Raw genomic sequence first — 15,568 nt, 5'->3', positions numbered from 1 at the left:
ATTTTTGCTTTTTCAAAAAAATATGGTTTTATTGATTTCAGAGAGGAAGGGAGAGGGAGAGGGAGACAGAAATATCAATGATGAGAATCATTACTGGCTGCCTCTTACACACCCCCTACTGGGGATCAAGCCTGCAACTAGGCAAGTGCCCTGACTGGGAATGGAACTATGACTTCATGGGTCATGGGTCGACACTCAGCCACTGAGCCACGCTGGTCAGGCTGACTTTTTGCTTTTAAGGGACATGTATAAAATAAACAGTGAAGACACACAGTTACATACAAGAGAATGTTGCTAATTTATAAGAATAGTCACAGTTCTATCTGTATGTGCTACAGTTAATTAAAATTTACAAAAATACATTAAGCCAAACTATTTAAACATTCTATTCATATCAAAGAGAGACCAAGGGTGCTCTACTGATCAATGAAGAAGAGAAAGATGATCGCCTGTTACTTTGCTTCTGTTTTCTCTGGACTGAGACACAGAAAGCCAAGTCCAAGGAGGTTGAAAGGGTTATAAAATGCAAGTCTTAGGTATTTTACATACACTTCAGGTTCTTGAGAATTTTCAAATACTTCCCAGTACCATCAGTGTTCTTTGTGGGATAGCATATGAGAAAAGTGAAAGTCATTCTGATTTTTCAAAAGGAAAAATATTATTGATTTCACAAGTCTACATACTGGCGGGAGACTATCCTTAAGCCCTGGTTTAAAAATTTTAGAAAATTTTATAAAACGGATACTCTATGAGAAATTAATGAAAGAGCCAGCAAGAATTCATGAAAAACAGAAGTTAAACGGAAACCAGCAGTCAATTTCAGACCTCAGGCTACTGCTGTGCCGCGCGTGGACAGTCCCCGAAGCACAGCGCTCACAGGACTGCTCACTGAAGGAAAGAATGCGGACTCCATTCCTCCTTCCTAAGTGTTACTACAGACAGCGTCAATGTGAAAGCAAGTTGTATATCACAAAACGTTCCAAAGTGCTTAATAACAGCATCCTTGACCGCAAGCTGGCAGGCCTCTCTGGTACAGAGATCTGGAAGTCACTCCTTTGGTCATTCAGCAGATATTTACCGAATCCTTCTATATGGCAGTTCGCAAAAGAGACTGCATTTATGTCTTCTTGGGGCTCACATGCCAACTGGGGGAGATGGCCAGTGAGCATATTAATAAAAGTGTGTGTCAGATGGTGGAAACCACTGTGGAGAAGCTGAAATGGAGGCACGAGGGGAAGGGGCCTGAAAATGAGGCTGCAGACAGGAAGGAGCCTGCGGGTGTCTAGGAAACAGTCATATATTCTACGGACAAAATGGGGACAAGTGGGTGCACACCAGTGCTCTTAGGGTTACTCCAAACGAACAGGATCATTCCCCAGCAGTGCTGACTGACGGGACCTGAGGGAGTTCTTAGCGCCGCGTAGTGCAGCTCTGATAGAGCTCTGCGCCATTAACATTAATCATGACTCGACACAAAAAACAGGCTAATTAAATTTTAGGATAACACAAAGCTGGGAAACAAATCGCAACCCTTGGAATACAGAGACAGCTTTCAGAAAGGCCCTCAAGGGTAAAGTGACCGCCCAGGCTTAACAAGACCAAGCTCTGATGTCCAGGATGTACTCTGTAGAGCACATGCTACGGAGATGTGGCTTGAGTGGTAATACATGAAAGGAAGAACCTCTCAGGGCTTTCTGTTGACACTGACCCCAACCTGCCTGTGGTGATATGGCTGCTCCCCCAAAGCTAATAAATTATTAAGGAACTGTTAAGTAATGTCTTTAGGACTAGGGTAAGGGACACTTCCCTTCAATTCTACAATGGAGAGTATTTTGTTCAGTTCTGAGGATCAAAATTTAAGAGTGACTGAAACACAGATTCATCTAGATAGCACCTGGGATTCAATCCAGGGTAGAAGGAAACTGGTTGAAAAGCTAGGGGTGGTAGCAGGGAGTCTGAGGGCAGAGCGATAGCCATCCTCAAATAGGGGCAAGGCTGTCCTGTAGAGGCAGAACTGGAGCCCGTGGGCAGAAGCAGCAGGGGGGGGGAGTGTTGGTTGATCACATAAGAAAATGTCAGTCATTCCAGGTTGGATGTTGAGACTCCCGTCACGGGATAACTTCCCTGGGGGCTAGAGATGGCTGCAGTGAGGCTGCAGGGGCTGAAGCAGGGTTCCCTAACTGATGTCATCGACTAGTCTCTCTTTCTAGCAAGGCTGAGGAAGTGCTGTCAGTAAAGGTTTATTTTTCACTTAAATTTTCTTACATTTTTTGTACTAATTTTTCTATTGTTCCAATTTCCCTATTAGTTATTTGTTTGAACATTTTTGATATTTACAACAATCTTTAATCACATATATTATTGTAAGAAATGTAGCAAAATATTATATAAAAAAGAGCTACATTTAGTATTAAGAAGGGTAATTGAAATCCCTACATCTGCTGCCTTTAGATGCCTACATCTTTTCCTTTATACAAAGTTAATTCAAAGTAAAAAATTTAACTCAAAAGCATAAAATGATACAACTTTTAGAAGATAACCTAGAAGAAAATCTTCAATACCTATGCTTGCTGAAGAGCGCTTAGTCATGACAACGAAAGCATGATCCTAAAAGAAAAACATGGTAAGTTGAACTTCATCAAATGAAAAATTTTGCTTTGTGAAAGAACCTGCTTAAAGAATGAAAAGAGATAGGAGAGAAAAATGGCGGCAGAATAGACAGACGTGTTCCGAGCCTTGTCCTGGAGCAGAAAGAAAGAACAGCTGAGGGTCGCATGGGGAGTGTTTGTTAGCAAGTTAAAGGACAGCTAAACTCCAGGAGAAGGTGGGGGACTGCTGGATGGGGTTCCCCTGACCTGGCAGCCCCCACTGCGGCGGGGTCCTCACCCGGAGCTACGGGCTCGGACGCGGAAACTGCGCCATCTTAAAAGGGAAAGTGGATCTTATTGGAAGCCTGAAAATCCACAACTGTGGCGACCACTGAACAGCTGTGAGCCCCAGAACACCGGTCCCCAATTGGCACAAACATGCAGCTTCAAAGGAGCTCTTCACTCCACCACGGAAAGGTCAGATTTCGCCTGGGATAAAGTGAGATCTCTGGTCTGGCGGGAGAGAGAAATGCGCGCTTTGCAGGAGCTGGAGGACCGGGGAAGTCTGTGCCTAGAAAAATCCGTGGCTGTTGGGGCTGGCGTGATCCATGAATGTGGAAGGGGGTCCTCAGAGCTGCTAACAGAAGGGATCTCTAAAAATAACCCATTTTGATCTGACGTGGAGGGACAGCCTAGGAATAGCAAAGGAGTGCAGGCTGCTTAGACTTGCGCGCAGACCCACTGTACGCACACATGGGCTTTCTCTGCTTCTGATTGCTAAGCCCAATACACAGGATCACCCAGGTGGGGGTGCCCTGGGAGACGGTAGGGGAAGTTGTTTTTCTGGAACCTGGGGATCGGAGCGGGGAGCGACCATCAGAGAGCCAGCGCTGGGGCAGCCCACTTCCACAAACCAGTATTGAGTGCCACAGGGAAAGCAGGATCTAAGTACAGGCTAGAGAGGCCATAGAGACCCGGAAGTTAATCCAGAAACACTGCCACCCAGGGGCTGAATCACAAACTGACTCTTGTGTAATCAAAAATAAAGGAATACGGGAAATTAAGACACAGCCTGCCTAAAAATCAGGACTGGCTTACAACACTGAGGAGCAGTGGAACGCAGGGAACTGCAATACTGTCCTGACTGGGAAACAGGCGTGCCAAACAGAACAATAGAGGAGGTGAATGACCTTCACTACTGCACATTTTATTTATTTTTTATTTTTTTTAGTTTCATTTTTTGCATCTTTTACTTAAGAAACTATTTTTTTCCTTAATTGATTTTACCTTTTTAATGATTACCTTTTTATTTTCAATCGGTATTATTACTACTACTATTTTACCTTTATTTTTTTAAAGTGTCATTTTATTTTCTCTTTATTTTACTTTGGGATTAGTGTTCTACCTTCTATTTTCATCTTTCCTTTAGCATCGTTTTACCCTATCTCAACTCTACCTTTATGCCATCACTCTCTTCCTAACCTTTCCCCTTTTGGTGTCCTGTTTATCTTAACCATTTCCTGCTTTAGATTTTCCCTATTCTTTCTGTTTACCCCCTGCTAAAATTTCACCCTACTTATATATCTAATCTCCAATCCCCTGCTCCAAGTCCATACACACCTCTCTCTTCACTATCCAACATTTGTTTTTCTCTCTGTCCTTTTGTGTTTGTTTGCTTGAATGTTGATTATATTGAATTTTTATGCTTTTTTGTGAGAGTGTTTTGCTTATTCTTTTTTTGTTTTTGTTTGCTTTGTTTTTTACTTCTGTTTTCCCTTGCCTCACTTAATATTAGTTGGTGTTGCAGTTTTCATTAATCTCCAGGTACTTGCTGGCATTTGCTGGGTTTAGTGGTTGTTCATTGGAGTTTTCTCCCCATATATATAGTTTGTTCCCCTTTTCTCTCTTAGTCTCATTCTTGTCTCTCTTACTTTTTTTTTCTCTTATCCCAATTTCATTTGACACTCATTTTTTTTCTTTCTTTCTACTCTTCTTCTTTCTCTCCTATCCCCTAATTTGCCTTTCTCTGGTGGTCACCTTTATTGGGGGTAATTAACATCGTGAATACATTTCTGTTCAGTGCCTTGTGTGTTGTACCTGGTTGTGTTGTATTTTGTGCCTTTAACCCTTTGCACTCGCTTGCTTTTTTCTCTATTCCTTTATTCTAATGCTAACCGTGTCGAGTCACACTCAACATCTGAGTGCAAAAGGTTAAATCAACGCAGGAGAGAGAGAACTACGTAACCAGACATCCGGAGAAGAGAAACCATGGGGAGACAAAGAAACAGCCCGCATATGAAAGAAAAGCAGGCATCACCAGAAAAGGAAGTAAATGAAATAGAGGCAAGCGACCTATCAGAGAAAGAATTCAGAGAAATGGTCATAAGTTGGCTGAAAAGAATGGAAGACAAATTTGACAATATGAGTAAGAACCAAGAGGAAATGAAGAACCAAGAAGAAATGAAAAATGACATCGCTGCTGTAAAGAACTCAATAGAAAGCATCAAGAGTAGACTAGAAGAAGCAGAGGACTGCATCAGTGAGCTGGAAGACAAGATGGAAAAAAATACCCAAGTAGAGCAGCTTCTAGAAAAAAGAATTAAAAAGCAGAAGGAGAGCCTAAGAGAACTTTGGGACAACAGGAAACATAACAACATCCGCATAATAGGCGTTCCAGAAGGAAAGGAAACTGAGCAAGGAATAGAAAACCTCTGTGAAGAAATAATGACAGAAAAATTCCCTGATATAGGGAAGAAAACCCCACACAAATCCAAGAAGCCCACAGAGTCTCAAGCAAAATGAACCCCAAAAGACCGACACCAAGGCACATTATAATTAAATTGGCAAACACCAACGACAAAGTAAGAATCTTAAAAGCGGCCAGAGAGAGACAGAAAGTTACATACAAAGGAACCATCATCAGACTAGCAACTGATTTCTCAACAGAAACTCACCAGGCCAGAGGGAATGGAATGAAATATACAAAGTCATGCAAAGGAAAGGTCTTAATCCAAGAATACTGTACCCAACAAGGCTATCAATCAAAATTGACGGTGAAATCAGGAGCTTCACAGACAAAAAAGGACTAAGGGAATGTATCACCACCAAACCAGCAATGCAAGAAATGCTAAAGGGTCTGCAGTAAAAAAAAAAAAAAAAAAAATTGAAATAGGAAGCAAAGAAGGAACACACAGAGGTAAAGAATAAAAATGTCGACAAATAAGTACCTATCAATAATAACTTTAAATATAAATGGATTAAATGCCCCAACCAAAAGACATAGGGTAACAGATTGGATAAGAAAACATGACCCATATATCGGCTTTCTACAAGAAACCCACCTCAGAAAAAAAGACACACAGAGACTGAGGGTGAAGGGATGGAAAAAGGTTTTCCAGACGAATGGAAATGAGAAAAAAAGCTGGGGTAGCAATACTTATATCTGACAAATTAGATCTCAAAGTGAAGAACATAACAAAAGATAAGGACAGCCACTTCATAATACTAAAGGGAACAACCCAACAAGAAGAAATAACTCTGGTTAACATACGCACCCAATACAGGAGCACCTAAATACATAAGAAAACTCCTGGAGGATATCAAGGGAGAGATTAACAGCAATATAATCATAGCAGGATACTTTAATACCCCAATATCACCATTGAAAAATCCACTAAACAAAAAATCAGCAAAGAAACATCAATCCTAAATGACTCACTAGACCAGATGGAATTAATTGACATCTTCAGAACATTTCACCCCAAAGCCACAGAATATACATTCTTCTCAAGTGCACATGGGTCATTTTCAAAGATAGACCATATGTTGGGACATAGGCAAAGTCTCTTCAAATTCAAGAAGATAGAAATCATATCAAGCATCTTCTCAGATCACAGTGGCATAAAACTGGAAGTCAACTACAATAAAAACAACCCAAGACAGGGATGCCCATTCTCAACACATGGAGACTAAACAGCATGCTATTAAACAATGACTGGGTTACCAGAGAGATCAAGGAAGAAATAAAAAACATCATGGAAACAAATGATAATGAAAACACAACAATCCAAAATCTATGGGACACAGTGAAAGCAGTCTTGATAGGGAAATTCATAGCTCTACAAGCCTACTGCAAAAAACAAGAAACAATGGTAATAAAATTACCTAACCCTACAACTCAAAGAGTTAGAAAAAGAGCAACAAGAAAAGCCCAGTGTAAGAAGAAGGAAGGAAATAATAAAGATCAGAGCAGAGATAAACGACATAGAGACCAAAGAAACAATACAAAAGATCAACAAAACCAAGAGCTGGTTCTTTGAAAGGATAAACAAGATTGATGAACCTCTAGCCAGGCACACCAAGAAGCAAAGAGAGAGGACCCAAATAAACAAAATCAGAAATGAAAGAGGTGAAATAACAACAGACCCCACAGAAATACAAAGGATTGTTAAAAAATATGATGAACAACTCTATTCCAACAAACTGGACAACCTGGAGGAAATGGACATCTTCCTAGAAAAATATAACCTTCCAAAACTCAATCAGGAAGAATCTAAACAGCTCAATAGGCCAGTAACTATGGAAGAAATTGAAGCAGTCATCAAAAAGCTTCTGGCAAACAAAAGCCCAGGACCAGACGGCTTCACAGGAGAGTTTTACCAAACATTCAAGGAAGAACTAAAACCTATCCTCCTCAGACTATTCCAAAAAATTCAAGAGGAAGGAACACTTCCAAGCTCCTTCTATGTAGCCAGTATCACCCTAATACCAAAACCAGATAAAGACAGCACAATGAAAGAGAATTACAGGCCAACAGATGCCAAAATCCTCAACAAAATTCTAGCGAATCGGCTCCAGCAGTATATCAGAAAGATCATACACCATGACCAAGTAGGATTTATTCCAGGAATGCAAGGATGGTACAATATCCGCAAATCAATAAACGTGACACATCACATAAACAAATTGAGAGATAAAAGATCACATAGTCATATCCATTGATGCAGAAAAAGCATTTGACAAAATCCAACACCCTTTCTTGATAAAAACTCTCAACAAGGTGGGAATAGAAGGATCATACCTCAACATAATAAAAGCTATATATGATAAACCCACAGCAAACATCATACTCAATGGGCAAAAACTAAAACCATTTCCCCTAAGAACAGGAACAAGACAGGGATGCCCATTCTCACCACTCCTGTTTGACATAGTACTGGAAGTATTAGCCATTGCAATTAGACAAGAAGAAGAAATAAAAGGCATCCAAATTGGAAAAGAGGAAGTAAATCTATCCTTATTTGCAGATGACATGATATTGTACATAAAAAACCCGAAAGACTCCATCAAAAAACTAATAGACTTAGTAAATGAATTTGGCAATGTAGCAGGATACAAAATTAATGCCAAGAAATCTATGGCCTTTCTATACACCAAGAGTGAACTTACAGAAAGAGAGACTAAAAAAGCAATCCCATTTACCATCGCACCAACAATATTAAGATATCTAGGAATAAACTTAACTAAGGAGGTAAAAGACCTATACGCGGAAAACTACAGGACACTGAAAAAAGAGATAGAGGAAGATGTAAACAGATGGAAGAACATACCATGTTCATGGATTGGTAGAATCAACATCATCAAAATGTCCATACTACCCAAAGCAATCTATAGATTCAATGCACTTCCCATTAAAATACCAACGGCGTATTTCACAGACCTAGAAAGAATTCTCCAAAAATTCATCTGGAATAAAAAAAGACCCCAAATAGCCACAGCAATCCTGAGAAAGAAGAACAAAGTAGGAGGGATCTTAATACCAGATTTCAAGCTGTATTACAAAGCCACTGTTCTCAAAACAGCCTGGTACTGGCACAAGAACAGACATATAGATCAATGAAATAGAATAGAGAATCCAGATATCGACCGAAACCACTATGCTCAATTAATATTTGACAAAGGAGGCATGAACATACAATGGAGTCAAGACAGTCTCTTCAATAAATGGTGTTGGGAAAATTGGAGAGATACATGGAAAAAAAAAAATGAAACTAGATCACCAACTTATACCACACACAAAAATAAACTCAAAGTGGATACAGGACTTAAACATACGACAGGAAACCATAAAAATAATAGAGGAATCCACAGGCAGCAAAATCTCAGACATATGCCGAAAGAACTTCTTCTCTGACACTGCCCCTAGGGCAATGGAAGCTAAAGAGAAAATAAACAAATGGGACTACATCAAAATAAAAAGCTTTTTTACAGCAAAAGAAACCATCAACAAAACAACAAGAAAGCCCACTGTATGGGAGAACATATTTGCAAATGTTATCACTGATAAAGGATTAATCTCCAACATCTATAGGCACCTTATACCACTTAATAAAAGGAAGATAACTGATCCAATAAAAAAATGAGCAACGGACCTAAATAGAATCTTTTCAAAAGAAGACAGAAGGAAGGCCAAGAGACACATGAAAACATGCTCAAAGTTACTAATTATCCGAGAGATGCAAATCAAAACGACAATGCGGTACCATCTCACACCTGTCAGAATGGCTATCATCAACAAATCAACAAACAACAAGTGTTGGCGAGGATGCGGAGAAAAAGGAGCCCTCGTGCACTGCTGGTGGGAATGCAGACTGGTGCAGCCACTGTGGAGAACAGTATGGAGTTTCCTCAAAAAACTGAAAATGGAACTGCCATTTGACCCAGTAATCCCACTCCTAGGAATATATCCTAAGAAACTAGAAATACCAATCAGAAAGGATATATGCACCCCTATGTTCATAGCAGCACAATTTACAATAACTAAGATTTGGAAACAGCCTAGGTGCCCGTCAGCAGATGACTGGATCAGAAAACTATGGTACATCTACACAATGGAATACTATGCTGCCATAAAAAAGAAGGAATTCTTACCATTTGCAGCAACCTGGATGGAATTGGAGAACATTATGCTAAGTGAAATAAGCCAGTCAATGAAAGAAAAATACCACATGACCTCACTCATCTATGGATAATAAAGAACATTATAAACCGATGAACAAAAACATAGACACAGAGACAGTAAAGCATCAGACAGACTGTCAAATTACAGCGGGAAGGTTAGGGAGAGGTGGGGGAGATAAGAGATCAACCAAAGGACTTGTATGCATGCATATAAGCACAACCAATGTACGCAAAACTCTGGGGGGTGAGGGCAGGTATGGGAGTGGGGTGGGGGGGGGCAATGGTAAGATATGTACACATATAATACCTTAATAAAAAAAAGAATGAAAAGAACAAGCTATGGACCAGGAGAAAATATTTGCAAACTACATATCTGATGAAGGACTCATATCAAGAAAACACATAGAACTCTCAAAACTGACAGTAAAGAAAACCTCAAAAATCCCATTAGAAAATGGCTTCAGACATAGCATTTCACTGAAAAGGTACATAGATGACACATAGCACATGAGAGGGTGCTCATCATTAGCTATTAAGAAGATGCAAAATTGAAAAAGGATCCCCAGTCAAATTTATAGAAAATATTCCTTTATTAACTTTTGGTCGAGAATATGTTTGTATATTTTCAGAAAACAACTCCGAGACCATGTGGATTCCAGCAAGAGAGGAATCGACAGGACTACTCCAGCCATGAAGACAGAAGAGAAGCAGTCCAGAGACGGAAGATGCTGATGTGGCCTTGCCATACTAGCAGTCAGCAGCTGTGCATCACTGCAGATTGCCCAGGACCAAACTAGAGAGAGTCGGACCTGAATTGCCACCATTTGTCCACCATCCAGAACTGTAATATCATTGCTGTCATGTACACATAAGGAACTGTTGGACATTGAAATTGGGTCTCAAAAGAACTGTTGGCCCAGAAAGAAACTCACTACAGACCGATTCATTTGCCTGTCACCATAACCATTATTGCTTGTCTCATTTTCGGTTCTTATAAGTGTATTTCTAATAGCACATGATCTCACTCATCTAGGGGAAATGATGAACAACATAGACTGATGAACAAGAACAGACCCAGAAACAAGGAGGCATGGATCAGACTGTCGGGCCTCGGGGGGAGGGTAGGGAAGGGTGGAGGTAAAGGGGGAGATCAACCAAAGGACTTGTGTGCAGGCATATGAGCCTAACCGGCAGTTAAGGACAACAGGGGGGTGGGGGGAAGTGTGGGGAGGCGGGTGGGATGGGAATGGGGGGATGAGGACAAATATGTGATACCTTAATCAATAAAGAAATTAAAAAAAAAGAAGAAGAATATGCAAATTAAGACCACAATGAGCTGTTACAATACATTTATCAGAACAGCCAAAATAAAAACTGGTGGTAACTCCAAATGCTGGTGAGGAAGTGGAAAAGCTGGGTCTTAGGACGCATTGCTGGCGGAATATAAAATGGTGCAGCCACTCGGATGCAAAGTAGTTGGATAAAATAGATCTTAAAAAGCTAAACGTACTCTTACCATGTGACCAAGCAGTTGGGCATCTATCCTAGAGGAATGAAAATTAATGTTCATTCAAAAAGTTGTACAGGAGTTTTTGTGGGAACTTTCTAGTAATTGCCAAAGACTGGAATGACCAATGTCTCTCAACAGGTGAATAAACAAGGGGATATTCCCATACTGTGGGATACTCTTTAGCAATAAACAAAGAACAATTACTAATGGAAGTAACAACTTGGATGGATCTCAAAGGCATTATGCTAAGTAAACAAAGCCAATCTCAACATATCCCACACTATGATTCTATTTATAAAGCATCCTCCAAATGATGAGATGGAAGAGATGGAAAGCAGATGGGTGGTTTCCAGGGCCAGGGGTGGTGCAGGGCAGGGAGGGGTGTGGCTGGAAGGAGCAGCATGAGTGCTCTCTATGGTGTGGGGACTGAGCACAGGTGATCAAGTGACACAGACCTACATATGTCCTCGTACCAACGCCAAATTCTTGATCTTGAAATTGTACTGTCATTATGTGTGATGCAACCATTGGCAGAAAATGAGTAAAGGGCACATGGGACCTCTCTGCATTATCTTGGAAACTTAGTATGAATCTATAACAAATTCAAAATGAAAGTTAAAAAAGGTGTGCTCCACAATTTCAGTCAAGAATGTAATCATTTTGTATTTTGTGCTGTAATGGGTCTATCTCTGTAGTGTAATAGGGCCATGGAAAAGGGAGAGAGATTCATTTGGCCAGGTGAAAAAATTACTAACGTCTTTTCAAAGCTATTAATCACAAGATGCACACAACTTAAAAAAAAGTAATGACCTTAACATGAAATTCATTATCCAATAAGATATTCTGAGTCTTCAGGTCATGATGCAGAAGAGGAGGGTTCATATTATGCAGGTAGTTCACGCCCAGGGCGATTTCATGCAGGATGCGGAATCTCAGCGGCCAGGCGACTTCTGGATATTCCGTTTTCTTCATATATGCAAGAAGACACAAAACCAAAGTCAGTGGCCAAATTTCCATTCATTCACACTTAGGAAATTAAATATTCCGTAAGAAATACAGCATAAACTAAGTCAAAACATATGCTCATTTATTTAACATAGTAACATCACTGTGTCCTCTTTCCCTTACTCTTTAGAGAAAATAACTTTATAGTACTGATACTTATTCCCTTTTAGTCTATATTGGTAATGTAACTACATGATATTGGTTCTTCTTTTTTCAGTTGACACAGTTTCAATTACTTTTTAATCTATGTAACACTCACACACGGACACACATACCCACACCCACCTCCCCATTTTATGGCTTATATCAGTAGCCTGTGCACAAACATAATTTGTTTCTAGTACATACCAAGCCATTTATTCAAATTAATGTTTTAATTTTCTGATTAATATAAAATTAATCATTGTATCTATTAAAAAGTATGACCATATTATATTTATTGACTAAGCATTAATATTTCACACTTTTACTAATATAATTAATTTATTTCCATTTCAACTTGAAAAATTAGCCTTGAATTTTGCTTTTATGAAGGAGACAAAGTTCATCTTTATTTATAAAGCATATATAATACAGGCATTTAAAGCAATGTTTTATATTTCTTGGTACTTACAAGTGACATCCATTTGAACTTTCATTAAATAAATTCTGAACTTAAAATTTTAATGCAGAACCTTAGGAAAATGAGTACACTCAGAAAAATCAGACATCTGGGGAAGATTCTCCAGGGAATCATCAGGCACCATGCCACTGGGCATATGTTTCCACACGACAGGAAGCAGTATGCTTCTACTGAAAGCTCCAAACCGTTCTGAGATCTTTTTTCCGCAAACGGACCAGCTTATAGTTCAGTGATCACCTGGCATGAACGTGGGTCAAAATACTTTGTGCTGACATTGTATTCTGACTTATTTCAGTAATCTTTCATGAGGGCGGGGAAGGGCGCTTCAAGACAAACTCCCTAGTAACGCAATACAGCAAACCAAAGAAACACCAATCCTCATGTTGAACATTAGTTCCTCTGGTATACGCAGAGCCCCGTCCACTCAGTGGCTGAATCTTTTACTCCATCAAAAGGTAACTTTCTGAAAATTATGTAGGTGACAGGAGGGAGAAGTCCTCTCTGCACATGTGTGAAATGGGAACTTCTGGTCATGGCTCCTTCCAGGAGTTAGCAGTCCCTGTGGAGGCTCTAGAATTCTAGAGGCTCAGACCTGGCTGCCAGGACATCTACTGGGTGCTGGGTGTGGGAAGTAAACACCAGAATTCCTTCTTTCTCAAAAAGACGTTGTGCTGGATTAGTACTTGCATCTTGGCTGCGGTGGTCACACACACCTCACACTGGCCCAGCCTGCTCTAGATGCTCACACCACACAGAACGTGCTGTGTCCCAGGCAAAGAGGAGGTCCCTCCCCCAGAGGCTGTGCTGCAGCAGCCCCTTTCTCCCAGCAGAACACGGATGGACAGGGATTTAGGATTTTACACTTCATATTACCAACTTGTAACTAAACCAACCTCGCTAAATAGACTGAGTGTTGTTGTTTTTTAATATATTTTTATTGATTTCAGAGACGAAGGAAGAGGGAAGAGATAGAAACATCAATGAGAGAATCATTGATCAGCTGCCTCCTGCACGCCCCCTACTGGGGACCGAGCACACAACTCGGGCATGTGCCCTTGACTAGAATTGAACCCGAACCCTTGGGTCCGCAGGTTGACGCTCTATCCACTGAGTCAAACCAGCTAGGGCTAGACTGAGCATTTTAAAAAGATTTAAGAGAAACTGCAGGTTGGAGATCACATCAACTCAAGCAAACAACCATAGATGCATACACATATTTTGAGAATAAGGATCCCCAAATTTGTTTACTGACGGGATTCACAACCAAAGCCAGAGGAACTGGCACCTTGAGAAAAAAAGTAACTGCTCACACCACTGTCAGTCATGGAAAAGCCAATGTATCTGGTACTCAGAGATAGATTTCTTTGGCCTAGTAATTGAGAATTTCATGAACTGGTACTACTGACATTTAGTTTGAATCCTAAGTTGTCTTCAACATAAAACAAAATCCGGCCTGACAGTGGACCATGCAGTGTGCCCTTTACCTTTTCTCTCTCTTATGCCTACCTGATTATACACGTGGACACTGGAATGCAGTGTAGAACTCAGCAACCTAAGCAAAAGAACCTCGACTCCTTAGCATACAAGGCCTGACTTCACATTGTTTTTAACAACACAAAAGAAGCCATAGATGGTGAAACTTTAGCACCGCGTTGTTTTTAATTATTCTTATTTTGATTCATCTATATTGATCCCAAAATAACCAAAGCACTTTATAGCTTCATTAACAGAATTACAGCCACTGAAAATGTATAATACTTACCCTATGTAGGAGTTCATTTAATGATCCATTTGGCATGTATTCAGTAACTATTCCCAAAAATTCAGGCTCATTGCAAATTCCCAAAATTGGAAGAATGTAACTAAATCTAGCTTTGTGTAAAATTTCAGCTTCTCTTAAGACATCATTTCTTTCACTAAAGAAAAAAAAGCAAAATTATCTTAAAGTAATGGAAAATACACAATTATCATGCCCATGATATTAAGTTAGCCTGGACTTTTTCAGTAATTAGCTTTTGACTTGTAAATTATGCAACTCTCTGTCCTTTAGTTTCATCATATTTAAAGTAGGGAAAACACCTACCCTGTATAGTCTACAGGTTTGTTTACAGACCAAAATAACTTGTATAAGCCACTGACAGGAAAAAGTGCTACGCCTAGGCTATCATTATGATACTTTCCTAGGAAAAGGAAAGAACACTATGGGTAAGTTTACAAAGTCTATAGTATTAGAACGATTGGTGTGTGAACTAATTAAACTATTAAGTTTATGTTGTATTAAGATGATCAGATTTGATTCGATTATATTAAATTTATAGTTGCATACCATGTAAAATTTCCCCAAATATCCTGACTATTAAGATATCTCAAGTTGTAGATTTAAATAACTAGGTACTAGTTGCATGAGGGTCAATGCCACTTAGGAATTATTCTCTGGGACCCAGGAAGAGAACACTGAGAACAGGTGAGTGCTTCTAACAGATGCCCGGGGGGACTGAGGGTCCAGGTCCATTTGCTTATTCCTACATAAAACAAGTAAATATGGAACCTTAATTAAGAATAAAAAGTGCCAGCATTATGGAGAATATAAAGATGAAAGAACATAGTCTGTGCTCTCAAGCTGCCCAGAAATCTTTTTAAAGAAAAATAAATATTCATTGTGGTTTTGATTTGCATTTTCCTGGTGGTAAGTGATGCTGAACACCTTTTCAAATACCTGTTGGCCAAGTGTATGCCTTTGGATGTGTTAATTATCGTGATTTGGTAACCTTTCCACAATACATGTGTGTCAAATCATCATGTAGTGTACTTTAAATACCAGTCATACATGCAGTCCATGGCCACACAGGATGGTGGTCCTGTCGATCATAACGGAGCGGAAGA

General features: G+C 39.8%; 1 protein-coding gene across 7 annotated transcripts in view; it reads right to left on the bottom strand.

Moving 5' to 3' along the window:
• RIPK2 (receptor interacting serine/threonine kinase 2) overlaps positions 1-15,568 on the bottom strand; it is a 48,488-nt gene that overhangs the window by 29,233 nt on the left and 3,687 nt on the right. For all 7 annotated transcript variants that reach the window (XR_008554525.1, XM_054708224.1, XM_054708227.1 and 4 more), the window contains exons 2-3: positions 14,448-14,601; positions 11,869-12,024 (exon numbers count right to left, since the gene is read on the bottom strand). Coding sequence is in view for 6 of the 7 variants with exons in the window: in XM_054708224.1 (XP_054564199.1) it covers positions 11,869-12,024; positions 14,448-14,601 (310 nt within the window). In the remaining variant the exon portion in view is untranslated. The remainder of the gene's footprint in view (positions 1-11,868; positions 12,025-14,447; positions 14,602-15,568) is intronic.

Source organism: Eptesicus fuscus, chromosome 19 (genome assembly GCF_027574615.1).
Source record: "Eptesicus fuscus isolate TK198812 chromosome 19, DD_ASM_mEF_20220401, whole genome shotgun sequence".
Taxonomy (NCBI): domain Eukaryota; kingdom Metazoa; phylum Chordata; class Mammalia; order Chiroptera; family Vespertilionidae; genus Eptesicus; species Eptesicus fuscus.
This window is presented reverse-complemented; position numbering and strand designations above follow the sequence as displayed.